This window comes from Hirundo rustica, chromosome 3 (assembly GCF_015227805.2).
Source record: "Hirundo rustica isolate bHirRus1 chromosome 3, bHirRus1.pri.v3, whole genome shotgun sequence".
NCBI lineage: Eukaryota > Metazoa > Chordata > Aves > Passeriformes > Hirundinidae > Hirundo > Hirundo rustica.
This window is the reverse complement of record NC_053452.1, coordinates 113,535,972-113,552,185: the sequence shown is the minus strand read 5'-3', so window position 1 is coordinate 113,552,185 and position 16,214 is coordinate 113,535,972. Positions and strand designations below refer to the sequence as shown.

At 40.9% G+C, this 16,214-nt stretch overlaps 1 protein-coding gene across 1 annotated transcript in view; it reads left to right on the top strand.

Moving 5' to 3' along the window:
• The window catches only part of PKHD1 (PKHD1 ciliary IPT domain containing fibrocystin/polyductin), a 245,592-nt gene that overhangs the window by 127,637 nt on the left and 101,741 nt on the right, over positions 1–16,214 (top strand). Inside the window, exons 48-51 of the mRNA XM_058419697.1 lie at positions 3,915–4,092; positions 4,722–4,917; positions 13,371–13,436; positions 14,895–15,014. Coding sequence (XP_058275680.1) covers positions 3,915–4,092; positions 4,722–4,917; positions 13,371–13,436; positions 14,895–15,014 — 560 coding nt within the window. The remainder of the gene's footprint in view (positions 1–3,914; positions 4,093–4,721; positions 4,918–13,370; positions 13,437–14,894; positions 15,015–16,214) is intronic.

Below are 16,214 nucleotides of genomic sequence, written 5' to 3'. Positions count from 1 at the left end.
AATAGAAGACAGATTTGAAAAATGAGCTTGATATCTCCACAAAGATATACACATTTACTGAAAACAGCTGAAAATTTTTAGTTCTTGGCAATTAAAATAAAGTGAACTGGTCTGGGGCCCAAGATTAAACCTGTAAAGTGTTTGATATGGTCATAATTTGGAATTAGCCTCCCTTTGGCCAACAATAAACATGGACTCTTGATATAAACATGTGGTGTCCCATTTGAAGTTCAATGCTAAATTGTTTCCTGTTTTTGAAGAGGGATAATCATAATGGATTATTGCACAAACAGAAAGCATTTAGAGCTAAACAGAGTGCCTGCCTTCATACACACAGATATAGACCCTTAGGATAAATAAGTTAATGGTAAACATAAACAGGAGAGTTAATATTTGTTCTACTTCATGTTGTTGATTGGCTTAACAAATCCTTTGTGGCCCATATCTGTCGAGCAGTTCTGCACAATGCATTTGAGCTAAATTACATAACAGTTTATACAGTCACAATTGGTGAATTGTGGCTCAGACTGTAAAGCCCTATCCTGTAATCCTGCCATATTTCTAAAGCAAATTGCTCCTTAATTGAAACCTGCTTCGATATAAAAATACAGCCTTTACAATGAGTCATCCTTTTTTTCCCCTTACAGTTTGTAAAGGCTTCCAGCAGTTTAAAAGGAGGGTTAATTTTGCATTAAGACCATTGCCTCCTAGTTTCTTTCAAATAAAGCCAGGAGAAGTTCAGGGGAAGGCTCTTTCCTCTGATAATGAAGCTCTCCACGTTAATGATGCGTGCAGGCTCCCTCGGATCCTCTGAATTAGAAATACTCCTGTATGCCAGCGCTCTTCTACTTCATTAGCATTAAAGAGAGGTAGATTGGTGGCTATTTAGGGCACAGTGAAATCACTGGCTATTTAGGGCAAATGGAAATGGTGCTAATTGTGGATGGTAATTCCATTAGTAGGGTACTTCCATTTTGGTGCCTTTTTGGCATGGAGGTGAAAATAACAACACACTGACATCCTTTCAAGAGGAATGTATCTCAGGCTTATCGTGTCCTTGCACCAGTTAACTTGTACACTGAGCTGAGAAGATTTCTAGGTTCCCCAAATTTTTGGTTTGGTTGTGGGCAATCTGTCAGGAGTTGGAACTTAATTTATGGGTGGCAACACCTCAAACAACGCATGTAAAAGATAAGGACACAACATTCCAGGTCAAGAAAACCCTAGAGATTCCAGGCCATAAGGTATCTCCTGCTTGTTTCCTTCCTGGGTCATGAACAGGTTTTCAGCTGAACATGACCCAGGTGTGCCCAGGTGGGCAGGAGGCAAATGGTCCATGGGCTGTCCCAACACTGGTGTGCCCAGCAGGACCAGGGCAGTGCCCATCCCCTGTGCTGGCACTGCTGGAGCACCTCCAGCCCTGGGGAGAGCTCTGAGACCCTCCTGACAAAGGAGACCTGCAGGGGCTGGAGCGTGTCCAGGGAAGGGAACGGAGCTGGAGAAGGGGTTGGAGCACCAAGAGCAGCTGAGGGAGCTGGGAAAGGAGCTCGGCCTGGAGAAAAGGAGGCACAGGGGGAACCTTCTGGCTCTGCACAACTCCCTGACAGGAGGGGACAGCTGGGGGCAGGGATGGTCAGGCCTTGCTCCCAAGGAACAGGGACAGGACAAGAGTACGTGGCCCAAAGATGCACCGGGAGAGCTTTGGATTGAATGTTAGAAAAAACTTTCTCATGGAAAATGAGGTCAGGCATTGAAATGGGTTTCATGGCCCAGTGGTGCTCATAACACTCTAGAAATAAAGTCTCCATGCCTGGAGGGAATGAAAACACATGCAAAAATGGCACTTTGGGACATGGTTTAGAGGTGGCCTTGGCAGTCTTGGGTCAATGGTTGGACCTGGTGATCTCAGATCTTTCAAACTTAAACAATTCTATAATTCTATAGCTTGTCTATTATAAGTAGACACACAGGAAAAGATATACTCCACTTAACTATAGCCATCTGGAAGTTCTCTATACAATTCAAGATATTTATTTGGGGTCTTCTAAATATTGATCTCCAGCATAAATGGATTAGCAGTTAAATCACTAGTTAGTGAATTCACATTCCCATTCACTGGCTATTGGGTCTACCTGGCTGGTGTGGAATTTCCACCTAACTTTCTGACTGGTAAGACTTGTGGGATTGTCCCTTCCAGGCTTTCTTCTCCATCTTTGCTTCTCCTGGAAGTACTAGGGAGAGTCCCCCAGTAAAAGTGATTCAAACTGTTCTTTCCAGAATCCTCGAGCAATGAAAATTAAAATAAATAAAGATTAAAACCATATGAATTTGGGCTGCAGAGAGGATGGGTCTGAGTCTCTGTCACTTGCTGTGACATTGGGCATCTTTACAACCCAATAAGGTGCCTTCTGATGTGCAAGAGATTTTTGCATTATGTGGTAGTGTTCTGCTGCTAGAAGAATTCTCCTGAATACCTGTGCAGGTGCTGATAACTGTGGCAATAATGTGCTTGTTGTCATTTACTTGCTTAATTAGCAGCCTAATATCCTGGTCCAGTTAATGCCCATAAGAGGAGGTTTATTAGTGGTACAAAAGCTGTTTAAGCCTTATAAACTCCTTCCAGTTTCATTGGTCTGCCAATATCTTCTGGTTGAGTGATTCTTTGCTGATTCACACTTAGCTTTGCCGCTGCTGTTTCTCAGCTGAATGTTTCTGGGTAACCAGAAAGCACTTTGACAAAGTGACAGACTCTAAAATAACAAAAAAATTAAAAATCCCTAAACTGATTTTAAAAGAGAAAGGAAAAATATATCTGGGATGACTGCTTTGGTGATTTTGCATCATCTCCAAATCACTAGGGAGAAAGAAAAGCAACAAACCAACAAAAATTGAAAATACAGGCAAATTGCAGGATGAGTTTTAACACTGTCTTGGGTTAGTAAGCCATAACCAGTCTGAGAGGTTAGATAATATGCTGAGATGTGTAGTTGTAAGGTAATGCTTCAAATATTGCAAAAAATTATTCAAGGGATGCTTAAAAGAGATGATTTTTTAAGCTTAGTGTCAGCTCAAATGTCAAAACTGAGAGTAGTCTACTGCAGCCTTAAATCTAAAAGGTATATGACCCCTGAAGATATCAGTGCTAATATTGATCTGTTCAGTAAGGGTTTTTCTTGTGACTAGACTGGTCATAAATTAGGAATGCAAAGTTCTAGTGAAAAGGGGGGTTGAATTCTCATTTGGATGCTCAGAAAAACTGCTGTACTAAAAGTTTACCCATTTTGTGTAGGATTTAATCAGTCTGCAGCAGCCCCAGCTTTGACTGCAGGCAAAGATCAACCCTTCAAATTACACAGGATTTTTGTGTTTTCAGACTCAGGGAAACTTTTTGGCCACTCAAATGGGAGTGAGTAATCACAGAACCACAAAATGGTTTGGGTTGGAAGGGACCCTAAAGATCACCTCATTCCACCTCCTGTCATGAGAAGGGACACCTTCCACTAGACCAGGTTGCTCCAAATCCTACCCAGCCTGGGATGAGGCTAATAAAAAACTCTGTAAAATTCATCAAAGATCCTAAAAGTTGAACCTGAGGCCTGTGAGTCTGGTGGAGGGAAAATGCAATGTCAATGTATAAGTTGGCACCCTGGGTGTTAGCAGTTCTGTGTCTTCTTCCTCTTCCTTTATTCCTATGTGCTGTGTCTCTCTTTTCCTCTTTCTCTTTTCGCAGCACTTAAGGCAAAATATTGTTTCTTATGGCATTTGTAAGGAATTACAAAAATGTAGACATATTCTAAGGGAGACGCAGCACAGCTACTGTAATTAAAATAAAAATAGAAATGTAAATGTTACAAAATGACAGAGTTCAGTGCAAAAATGTAATTGCTTTTTTTTTTTTTTTTTTTCCCCTGCAGAAAAGAGGCTCCAGACATTCCCTATAATTTAAATGTGACTGACAGTAGGAATAAGACAAACACAGTCAATTATGTCCCTGATACTTTATCAAACCTGTATGGCTGGATGGCTCTTCTCTTGGATAAAGAGACTTACACGTTGAAATTTGACAACCCTTTGGTCAGCACACAGCTCCAGGTAACATGGGAAGGTTTTGATTTCAAAAATATTATCTGAAAGAGATAATCACTCTTTCATCTCTTTGGATGAACAGTGAGAATGAAAAATAGAGTTAAGTGCACTGAGAAAGTCTCTCTGTATTTATAGGCTTAGATAAGATGACTGATAAGACCTCTCATCACTTAGATTAGCTCTCAGTAGTCACCTACTGAGCAGGCAGGTCATGGAATCATGGAGTGTCTTGGGTTGGAAAGGACCTTAAAATTCATCCAATTCCAACCCCTGCCATAGGCAGGGGCACTTTCCACTAGACCAGGTTGGTCCCATCCCACTTGGCCTTGGATACTTGCTGATTTTGGATATCTTAGGTGAAAATTCAGTGTGGTGCTTAGGAGCCAACAGGATTTTTACTGCCTTAAGTCATTGTCTTTCAGAAAGACATTGTTTGTCCTCACATTTTGAAGGCAATGAGGCGAGTTGGATTTTTCCTGCATTTACCATCACCTCCTGCTTAGTTTTACATCTCTTTTCATGTTTTCAGCGCATATTGCCTTTAGGAGCATCTTCCTCTTCACCTCTTAATGTTGCACTTTATGGAGCTCCAATCACAGACTCAGACATGTCTCTTTTGGTTCCCTCTTCTCCAGTATTCAGTGACATTTAGCAACTTCAAGGATGGGAATTACCTGCTGATAGAACACAAGGATCTTCCTGCCCATCTTGAGGTTGTAGTGTCCTGTGGGACAAGGAGGGGACAGCCACTCCTGCTGCTACCTTCATATGGACACCACAGGAGCTGTGATTGGCATCTTGACAGCAAACTGGGGAAGTTCACCTATTTGGGTAAGTGCAGCGTAGGGGTTGCAGTCTACGGTGACAGAGCTGATGTCTCTCTAATTTAAACCCCAAATCTACTCAAGGCCAGCTTTCAACGTTCTTTTAATAAGTGGAAGGTTCTTCAAAATGTTGGTCAAATAGGTAAGTGCACATTAGGTCCATCCCTAACTGGTCTATCTCATGCCTGACCTAGCAACGGAAGGAATGTGCCATGAATAGTGGGCGATGTGACATCAGCTGTATTTGAATGGGTTTTTTTGAGTGGTAAAGGCATTAAATTCCACTAATGAATTCTGTTGTCATCTGGTCCTTTATCACAGGTATCATTAATAAATCATGGTCATCTTGCTAGGCTGAGCCCACTGAAGGCAGTAAGATTACTGGGAGAGAATTTTCCTAGACCTGGAAACTTCCAAAGACATCTTAGACCTTTGCCTAGGAGACTTTGTACATGAGATCATGAAGTCTGCTGGTCTTTTATTATTTTTTTTTTTTTTAAGAAATGGACATTTTCCATAATTCTCATTCTCAAGCAAATAATTTTATAAATGTCTACACTCTATATGTCAAAAACAAGGCAATGATTGTTGCCTTTATTCATAGCAGCAGAACTAGGAATCACAAGTATATTTTGGGGTCTTTGAGAAGATTAGCTTTTCCTTCAAGACTCATACCAGGAAAGTAAAGATTATGATTTTCATCATAACAGTTTATTTTTCACTCTTCTGTTCCATTAAAGTTAATGAATTTCCCTTGATTTTGCACTACTGAGATGGCATGCAAATGGCTTTCTCATGTAGGATACCTTTAGAACAATCATTGTGACAGTGGAGGGGAAAACACACCTGGAATGGGCAGACAATCCACTGAGCTTGGTCTGGTAACAGTGAAAATCAACCAGTGTGGAAAATCACATTTGTGAAGAAGTGGGGAAGCCCAAACCTTCTCCTCAGTGTGAAGATCACACTTGCTGTGTCCACCTCTGGTCCTGCAGCAACTGCCACAGCATAGCTTGTGTTTAACATTTTAGCTCTAAAAATGGGCTGGATGTACAAAGACTTCAAATTATAAAAGATCCCTGTACTTGCTAAATCCAAAACTGTACTGGTCACCATGTGGAAGTCTGCCTGGTCTAGGCCAAATTTGTGCCAGGAATTTGGCCAGAATTTTAACCATGTAGATTACTGGGGTCCTGGTCTTAGTTCTGTTTCCTGGCCCTTCTTAGAGACAGTTCAGGTATAAACTGGCTACTATAAATTTAGCTGTTGTGCCTAAGCCTTGCCAGAGATCAAGTCAAGTATTTACTGAAAGAGGAAAAATGTTTTATTATTTCTGTTTACTGACAGCGTAAATTTGTTCCTTCAAATAAAAAAGATGAGTGCATTTCAGTTTGCATATCCTGAATTGCACTGTCAGAGTGGCATGGGAAAGCTCAGAGGATGGCATCTGTTTCTTGGCCTCTGCTGTTGAAAACAGAGGAGATGACAGTCTTGGGAAGACTGGGATAAAAGTGGTCTGGCCGGCATATGTCACTCTTGCATCACAGATACTTTCTTCTTCTTCTCTAGCCTTACTTTCTTCTTCATTTTTATTACATGAAGAGCTCATTGTGATTCCTCCTTATAACAGACAGAGAAACAATAATCCAAAGTACAGGAGGGGAAATTTATGAAAACACCTAACATGTATAATTCATGGTGTGAACATTTTCTGCGAGGACTTTTTTAGGAGCGAGATCAATAATTCAGTGTCGGGTACTTGATATCTATGCTGTCGGTGTAGGGTAAATTTTGAAACAAAGTGAACAGATTCCTGGCCCTGGTGTGGGATTTAATTTCTCTCCTTCTCTCCACTGTGCAGGCTGAGAGGGTGAGGATAATTAGCCAGCAGAGCAGATTCATGGCATGTGGTGGACTTTCCATCACTCAGGGTCCTTAGAAGATGCTTTTCAGGGAAATATGCTCCATCTCTGTGAGAAGCTTTTAGAAACCTCATGAGGTGAGACTCATGCTCCGGAGGAGGTCAGAGAAAGCTGCCACAATAGCCCCTTCTGGCCTTAAAACCTCAGCAGTCCATCCACCCACCCAGAGAGGACAAGGCTAGAAGATCTGGCCTTCAGAGCATCTTCCCACCTAACTCTGCAAGTTGTCTCTTTTAGATTTTTTTTTTAATATTTTATTTACATTTAACTCTATGAAATAATTAGCCAACTAATTAATCCCGTTTACAAGCTTTGTCGGATTCTTCAGCTGCCAGTCATGCCCGAGCCCGGGGCCGGCGTTGAGTCTTAGCTCCCTCCTTCATCAGACTTGGTCTCCATGGCTACAGGCTGCATCTGCTGACACCCCACTCTCTATTTACTGCTTAATTAAGAATTTCACGCTCAGCTCTTATCTGCTGCTAAGAACAAGAACACACTGTTAAGAAACTCCAAATTTAGGCTGCTGCACAAGGAAAGCCTTTCTTGTTGTCCTGACTGCGTGGAGCCTCTTTAACTACCCTCTCGGCAACTGCGCTGCCACCCTTCAATCAAAAATCATTAAATGGGGCAGAGATAATGAGCATGTAGCATATCAAAAGGAGGATGTTTGCTCGGGCTAAGGAGGAAAAGCTGTGAGGGCCTATGAGCAGCCGCCACTTCAAAGGGAGAGGGGGCTGATAAAGAGTCATTTGTTCCTGTTTGACTTATGTAAAAGGTCTGGTATGTCGCAGCCCCGTCTAGCAGACGCGGGTCCCCCCTTCTCCAGGCTCGTGTGTCAGCGCTCGGGCAGCTGGGCGCAAACAGCATCAGCCCGAGCATAAAATCACTTGACTCCATGGAGACAATGGGCACTTGTAGGGGGTGGCAGAGGGAGGGCCGGGGGACAATGGCAAGACAATTATTGCAGCTGCTCGGGAGGCCCATAATTCTTCCTGCCCAAAGTCGGTGGCTCTCGCGGGGCGGAGGGGAGAGCTCCGGCGTATTAGTCATCCTCCAACTTTTGGAAGCGCTTCAGTGGGGTTTCGACAGCTGCTGGTGTACCACCTCTTTGCAATAATTGTACGTTCTGGCAGGGGTCAAGTCACTTTTGACCCCCTGCTTTTGTGCCCCTCAGAAAGCCTTTTAGGGCAAACTGTGGGGAAGTGGCAGGGGTGCATTACTTCCAAAATTAATGTTGGTAAATACGGATCAGATGCCAGCTCATTAATGAGCAGACTCCTGAATTCACACAGCCTTTTACTCAGGTCTGCATGGGGGAGAAAATGGGGAGAAGGGGAAGGAAAACCCAGTGAGTGAGAAGATATTGTTATTCAAATGAAGCAGGCAGCCGAATGAAGCTTGGCCAGAAGTTTGCGCTGGGCTCAGGCTTTCTCTGTGCCCTCTTCCAGCTGAAATTGCCTGGCGTCATGCAAGTGTTTGTTTATCTTTGAGGGAGAAAAAAAAAAATGTCTAACACAAAAGGCAAGAAAATGAACCGTATGGAGGGGATTAAAGGAGTTAAGTTGCACTGATGGTTGGAGTCTTGTAAATTAGGCTTGGGAGCAGGAGATTGCAGGGGGTGCTGAATGGGGAGAAATATTTGTAATAGAGAATGTTTTCTGTTACAGGGGCAATGATCCTATTAACAAAGATTGTCCCTACTACCTGCATACATGAAACTCTCTTAACCAGCCTCTAAGCCATTTTGAGAATCACCTTTTCAGACCACTTTAAAGGAATCTGCATTGAAGGACAAGTAACTCCATGTCCCTTCTGGATGCTGGGTGAAGGGGAGGCTTAGTGAGCTTGAAGCATCCTATGCCAGTAATTTCTAGATCACCAGCTTTGCTTTGATGTGGTTCATAGCATCACCCTGTTTTTCTCTGGGGCACCCTATGTGTTAAGAGAAGTGATCCTCAAAGGTCACTGTGGGCCTACAGTTGTGGTGTGACTCTGAAAAACTCATGGGCTGTGGCTGAATCACATTTCAGGGGACGGAAACATGACATGACCATGCTGAATAAAAAAAACCCAAAAATAACAACAAAAAAAATAACCCTTATTGTAACAAGAGTGGTGGAAAGAAACATCCCACTGAGACATCTGGGATATTTTTTAGGAAAAATACCCTTTGTAAATTGCAATAATAACATTATGTGCTTTTTAAGTCTGTTACAAATTTCAGCATATGGTGCCACAGTGTGGTACTGCTTCTTGGTTAAGGTCCCTGGGCAATACTGGAACTGGCTAAAAACCAGAGAGATGTTGTTTCTTTTTAGTTCACTTTTGAAATGTTTAAACAGTTTTATTTTGGAATGAAACAAAGTGCTGGCTTGCTTCAACTCCAGATTTCTCTTGGCTTTTTTTTTTTTTTTTTTTTTTTTTTTTTTTTTTTTTTTTTTTTTCCCCTAAAATTGAAGTGCTGGACAGAAACATTATCAAAAACATCACTGAAAGGATTATCAAACTTTTTATTTATCCCAAATACATTTTTCAGTAGACACAACTTTTATGGAGGTGGGTCATCCTGCTGACTTTGCTCAGGCTGCTCATGTGTGAGTTGTTAAGAGGGCCTGAGGCTCAACCTCACATTACTGCTGTGTCAGAAGCAGGTTTACAATTTCCATAGTTCTTAAAAAATTAATTTGATTATACTTAGTGTCTTTTCTAGATTCCTAAAGAATGATCTCACTTCCATTAGGTTCTGTGGGTTTCTGTAATTGCTTTGTATAGGAGGAAGAACACTCTTAAGAATGTTTGTTTCCAATATTAAAATACAAAAAAATAAATAAACACAGATATTTTCTGCAGCCTTATTGCTTGGGGGTAAAGGAGAATTCTAGGTGAAAGACATGAAGAAAGGATTTAATTCTTTGCAGAGGACTGATTGTACAGGGATGAGTCGTTTCTTCTAGCCAGATAAAACTCACCCATTATCAGTTGTTTCAGAGGGCCAGATGACCAAATGTGGGCTGCTCAGTGACTTCCATGAAATGAAAAGTCAGTTCTTTGCAAAGAGGTGCCCTTGGTAATCATAGATTCATAAAATGGTTTATGCTGAAAAAGACCTTCAAGGACACCTGTGATCCATCCCCACCTTGTCACCCAGGCCAGAGTACTGAGTGCCACATCCAGTAATGATTTTAAGAGCTCTAGGCCTGGTGACTGTCCAACTTCCTGGGCAGTCTGCAGCAACACTTAACCACCCTTTCCAAAGAGAAAATCTTCCTGATGTCCAACCTGAACCTCCCCTGGTGCAGCTTGAGGCTGTTTCCTCTTGTCCTGTTGCTAATTACCTGGGAGAAGACACCAACACCCACCTGGCTATGACCTCACTCCAGGGATTGGCAGAAAGCAACAAAATCCTCCCTGAGACTCCTTTTCTCCAGGCTGAGATCCCCCCCACCCCCCACCCCATTCCCTCAGTTGCTCAATTTTTATAACAGACATAAAGAGACAAAACAGCCTTCTCCTGGTGGGTGAGCTCCCTCCCTTCTGGCATGGAAGCAGAGAAACCAGAGAGTGCAGCACCTACAGAAATAAGATGACAAAATGCCCTCATAATCCTGTCAGGGTTGATTTTTTGATTATGCCATGTCTGCAGGAGGAATTTTGCACAAATGCCAATCTGCTGTAAGCAAGAATCTGTGTCCATAAAGCCAAAGACATATATAAACATATATATTTAAGTGTGTGTGTATATATAAAAATAAAAATAAAAATGAAATTGTATCTATCTGTTTATATGTATATAAAATGGATTTTTGCATCTCTCCTCCCTACTTCATTGTCCTCATTATATCATACTTCTGCAGAAGATCCTTACAGGAGATGACAAAATATCCTCTCTCAGATTCTCTAGTTTCTAGAGGTGTGTCTCACTGTGTTGTTGATTGTGCTGTCTAAAAAGTTTTGATTTCCTGGTGATGGATGTTAGCCCAATTGATGTTAAATAGCATGGAGCTGCTTGTTATTTGTAAGTCAGGCTATTGGAGCCATTTATCCTAGTTTCAGCCCTTCCTGATATCCACAGGCAAAATTCCGAGTCACTGCAAAGCTGATAAAAGACTGAGTTGCTCCTCCTTCATGTTCACTCAAGGAGCCCTGAACCAGGAAAAGTTACCAGCAGTATCATCCAGAAGGCCTATATTTGTGATTCACAGCCCAAACATCCAGGAGGAGCTGTAATAAGGCAGAAAATTGATGAGGCTTATAAAGGTTTTATACAACTGAAGCCTGGAGCCTTATAACTACATTTTGCCGAGAGTCACCTTAATTCAATGTTTACTAATGATGTCCTTCATCTGTAGTGCCTGTATCTCTTCCTGTCCTGCAAAACCCAGTGACAATGCACTCAGCAGGAAAACAAAACCACCAGAAGGACTATGTCACTGTGGCCTTGATTAATCCCAAGGCCTTTATCTTTCTTGGTCAGTTTTTAGGAGTATTTGTGGGAAAAGGCAGCAAAACACTGCTGATTCACAAATGTTGCACTTTACACTCCATTGGTATAAATAATTGTACAAGTTACAAGGATGTGGAGAGTTCTGGGGAGAATTCTGTCCCTCTTGTCAGGGGTATAAATAACTTATTGAATTGTCATGCTCTCTGGTGGCATGACACTTCAAATACGAGAAACTTTTATTATTGCCCTGACTCTGGACAGGGCAATGATAAAACTCTGTACTGAATTAAGTCTTAATGGTTCCTTTTTTCACCATGTAACGGGATTGAACCCCATTATGAGGTCTATGCACCATATTGATCAAGTTTTATGTCCCCTCAGGATTTAATTAGAACAGCTTTTCTCGAAAAAATACAAGCATCCTTAATTAGATGATTTCACTCTAGTGCCTGCAAAAGTAAGCAAAAAACCCACCAAAACCCTGACAAACATCACAAAATATATTTAGGTGAAAAAGGACAGCACCAGGGCTTGTTGGTCTTGCTTTTCCTAAGCCTGTCATATCAGCTTTGGCAACTGTTTTGCCCCGTGTGAGAAGGAAAAACACCATAACCATAAAAATATACACAGATGTATTGTCTGAAAGCCACAAGAGCTGTATCAGAGGCTTTAAATTAGCAGTTTCGTGTCATTTTTTCCCCTCAAATGTTCACCTTGTGGCCACTCAAGGCATGCTGCTGTTCAGTGTGAGCTCTGTGTGATGGTTTGGGGCAGATTGACTTGACTGATACATGGATCAGATCCCAGCTACCGTTGGGAGAGAAGGTGTCACTGAAGAACAGGACTGAGGCACCTGATTACTAATTAATCAGACATGAGAAAAACCTCATGGAATCGGTTTCTATTTAATTATGGAAGCCTCATTTGGCATAGGAGCATATGCTGCTAACTCAATCAAGTGCTTTCAACTGACATCAAATAGTAATTATCAGAAAGAATCAAGTTTTTTGATTATTCATACTAATTTATTGAACACTTAAAATTAATGAACCTCAGTTATTTTAAATTTGCTCAGTTGCACTGGGAGAAAAAGAGGGAGGTAGGAAAGGACGGGTTTCACAATTTAAAAGTACAGAGACTTGTTTAAAGATAAAATAAGTAAATTACAATATGGCATGAATTCCCATTGGTGGGTTGATGCACGCAGGGGAAAGTTCCAGGCATTTTCTGGAGCTGAGGAAAGTTCTGACAATGGCTTCATTGATACAATTCTTCTACCCCCAAAAAGTTCTTCCAATACCACTTTAGGGACACCATAACGGACTGGGCAGAGGACAGGAGATTTATTTGTTTGTCAGAGTGTTTCTATTTTAACCCACAGTTGTTCCAGTCTGGTGACTGAAAGGAAGTGCCTTCATATGCCACTGGAGATTAAGAGGAGGTGGGATTTTAGCTGGGTCTGAAGCAGCTTTCTCCTGCTCCTCTTTGATTTGCATTATTCTGGCCCTTCTCCTGCTGACAATACACGGGCACAAAGGTTACCACTGTGATAATTGCTGCTGACCCCTTTTCACAGCAGAGAACACAGGGTCCCTGTCTCCAGTCTATAAAGTCTGACCAATTAAAGCAACTCTTTCAGATACCAGATTTTGAAAAAAAAAAAAAATCAAAACTGAACTACAAAACAAAAGCTATGTTTCGCTGTTTGAGCCAGTTAATACATTATGCATTCAGTGGTGTGATATCGCTTGTGCGAGTGGAACTGCTGTGGATTTATAGTGGGATAAATGAGATTTGAGTTCCAGCCTAGAATTTCTGATTGTTGAATGTTTTCTTTTCAGCTGTTTCTAATGAGTTGTCTTGAGATCTTCTGTATCTGTAAATTAAAACGTGTTTGTTTAATCCTTTCTCAAAGCATAAAAAAAAGGACAAAAATATACTTAGAAAACATGTATAGTTGCTCTTAAAGAAAGCGTTTTTGTAAGAAACATATAATGTCAGAAATTCATGTGTGGCAATTTATTTACTGATTTTTTTTGTTGATGTTGTTAATTTGAACGGCCTTGCTGTAACTCCCTAAAATTCTGTATTCAGTCACAGGAGCTGACTTAATTCAGGTCACACTGAAAGAGAAGGAAAGAGTGGCTTTACCTACCCCAGGTATGTGACAGTCTGTGTCTGAAAACCTTGGTCTGGGAGTCACACCATTTCTTTTTTACGGCTTTTTCAGGAGTAAATTGCTATTTTTCACTTCAATATTTTGCCCATCTATCAAGCCAACAGAGGCTCTTGGTATTCATTTAGGCATTTCATTAAGGCCTGTCTACCATTGCTCAAGATAAATGTGTGATTCCACAGTATAAAACACTATAAACTTTTGCTGGGAAATATCACAGCAGATCAGAAAGTTCATGGAAATGTAAGACTACAGAGTATTTTAATGCTCTACAGTCTGATATTACTGCTCAGTTTCAAGTTGAATCTGTCAGAAGAATATACCAGAGACAAGCAAGATCTCTAAATTTTGATATTTTTGGATATTAACTGCCTTGCTATGTTGCGTATTAACAATAATCACTTGTGTGGGAAAAGGGTTTAGGGACATTTTGGCAGGGTGTTTCTCTCAGAACAAACAAGTGATCACAGAGGCAGACCCAAAATTAAGGAACTTGACACGTTTAATTTCTCTGTTTCCCTGTGCTGACAACAGAGGGTTTTGTACACCACAACATTACTGAGCTGGGTCTAGCCCCCAGAACTAAGGCATGTGCTTGCTCCCATATTTTCAACCCCCAAAGAAGCTTTCCTCAAGAAAAAAAATGCCAGAATTCCCTTTACAGTGAAAGGACAGAAGTAGGTGCCTCCAGAGGCCTCCAGAGGGAGGCCCTGCCTGCAATAGTCTAGGATTTACTAAACTTAGTGTGCAGGATTTTCTCTTGAAGGCTTCCCTTCTTCTCCCGTGGTAGAACAAACGTAGAGACAATTAATTCATGGAACCTGGCTCATTAGCACTCTAAAATACAAGTGCAACTCAAGCAGTCAAGCACCTGCATTTTGTTGTCAACTTAGTTTCTTCCAATATATTCCTCAGGATCAGGAGGTTTTTTTTTTTTTTTTTTTTTTTTTTTTTTTTTTTTTTTTTTTTTTTTGTTAGGTTTTTTGTTTGTTTGTTTGGTTTTGGTTTTGGTTTTTTTTTGGGGGGGGGGCGGGTTGGTTGTTTTTTTGTTCTTACTGTTGTTGTTGAGCTGGGGGAAAAAAAAAAAAAAAGGGAAGGGGCAAAAGTTTCCACGTGTCTTGGTCATGCTGCTTTTCCACAACCGGTCTTGGTCATCCCTTGAAATAGGAAGACTGCTTTTCTGGGTGTTAGCAAGCTTGTAAGAGTCGATCACTAATTATTTAAAACTTTTCATATTTTGGGAAAACATGGAAATTCCCATGCCCTGGGAATTCAATCAAACAGTTTTCTTTAAGCACGGAAAATAATGAAGAACAGTTAGTATTGCTTCATCAGTGACAAAAGGAGGATGTTAACGTCACAGATTCTTGACTATCAAAGAAATGGTAATTCTTCCAGCTACAGAAAATTATAATTCTGTCTTTATATGTCCTGTTTTGTAGTTCCTTCTGGTGCTGTCTTGAAATGGTCACACCCAGAGACATGGAATGGTGTGGGAAAAGGCTGGGGTGGATCCAACGGCAGCATCCCGGGCCCTGGTGAAGATGTCATCATCTTGCCAAGTATGTGAGGAAGGAAAGGTTTTTCAGTTTCTTTGGAGGTGCTGGACTCTTCCTACGTTGGGATTTATATGAGTGTTCCAATATCGGCTCCTTGGCCCTGGTGGCCGTTCTAGTGTGTGCAGAACCCCACATTTGTTCCTTGTCACACAGACTACAGTGCAAAAATATAGTTTTTGGAAGAGAATGATAATTCTTTTCTATTTTCACATACACATGAACAAAATCACTTACTTATACTAACTTTCAAGTAGAAGTAGGTACAGGGCCCTTAATTCAGGAGAAAATTTGTAAGACCCAGAACCACAGCTCACAAAGAGATCATCTCTTGACCCATTTCTCTCTGTGTTTTGAGCAAGAATCATATTTTACATTTCTGCAATTGCATCACCTTCCATTTTATTTTCCTGTTGCAATTTCCACCTATCAATGGTAGTTTCTCAAACCATTTGCTGTGGATGCCTCCTAGACATTCTAGCTTGGGCCTGTATTTCAACTTGTATTTCAACTTTAGTTACATTTAAACCCCTGCTCATCTTACAACATTACTGCATGACAACTGGATTTTAGAAAATATATTAGGGAATTTGCAATAAAATCTGGAGAAAAACTTGTGATAACCATTTTATACAAGAGCTGACCATGCTTTGACAAGGAAGCTGGATGACATGAGGTCCTGAGGTCCTTTCCAGATGTAATTATTGAATGATCCAATCAATATTGTTTGATTTGTACCTGAAATATTCTAGAACTTTATACTGTCTCTTTCTCATTTGCTTGAAACCAGTTGAGTCCCTCTGCCTAGCACAGGTCCACATTCTGGAAATGCGGATAACATTGCTTCATGTCTATTCCTCTCCCACATGGTTTTGGTTTACAACTTTTGTGAAAGGAAATGTTTGTGTTGGTATTTGGGCATGGAGAGTCAGTCATGGTTAGGTCTTCTCTGGCCTGTGTCATTAAAGATAATACATGTATATATAATTACAGGTTACTTTAAGAATTATGTTCCACTTTCGATATATATTGAGTTTAATCTTCAATTTTTTTGATAAATATGAAAAAAAATCCAAATGCTTTACTTTTAAAAATATTACTTTTCTTCTGTTTAGGGGGGAGCTTACATTGAGCTGAAGAGTAGATAAAGTTGGAGTTTAGGGGGAATTTGCTCATGGAAATGGTGGTCAGGCATTGGAAGGTGTT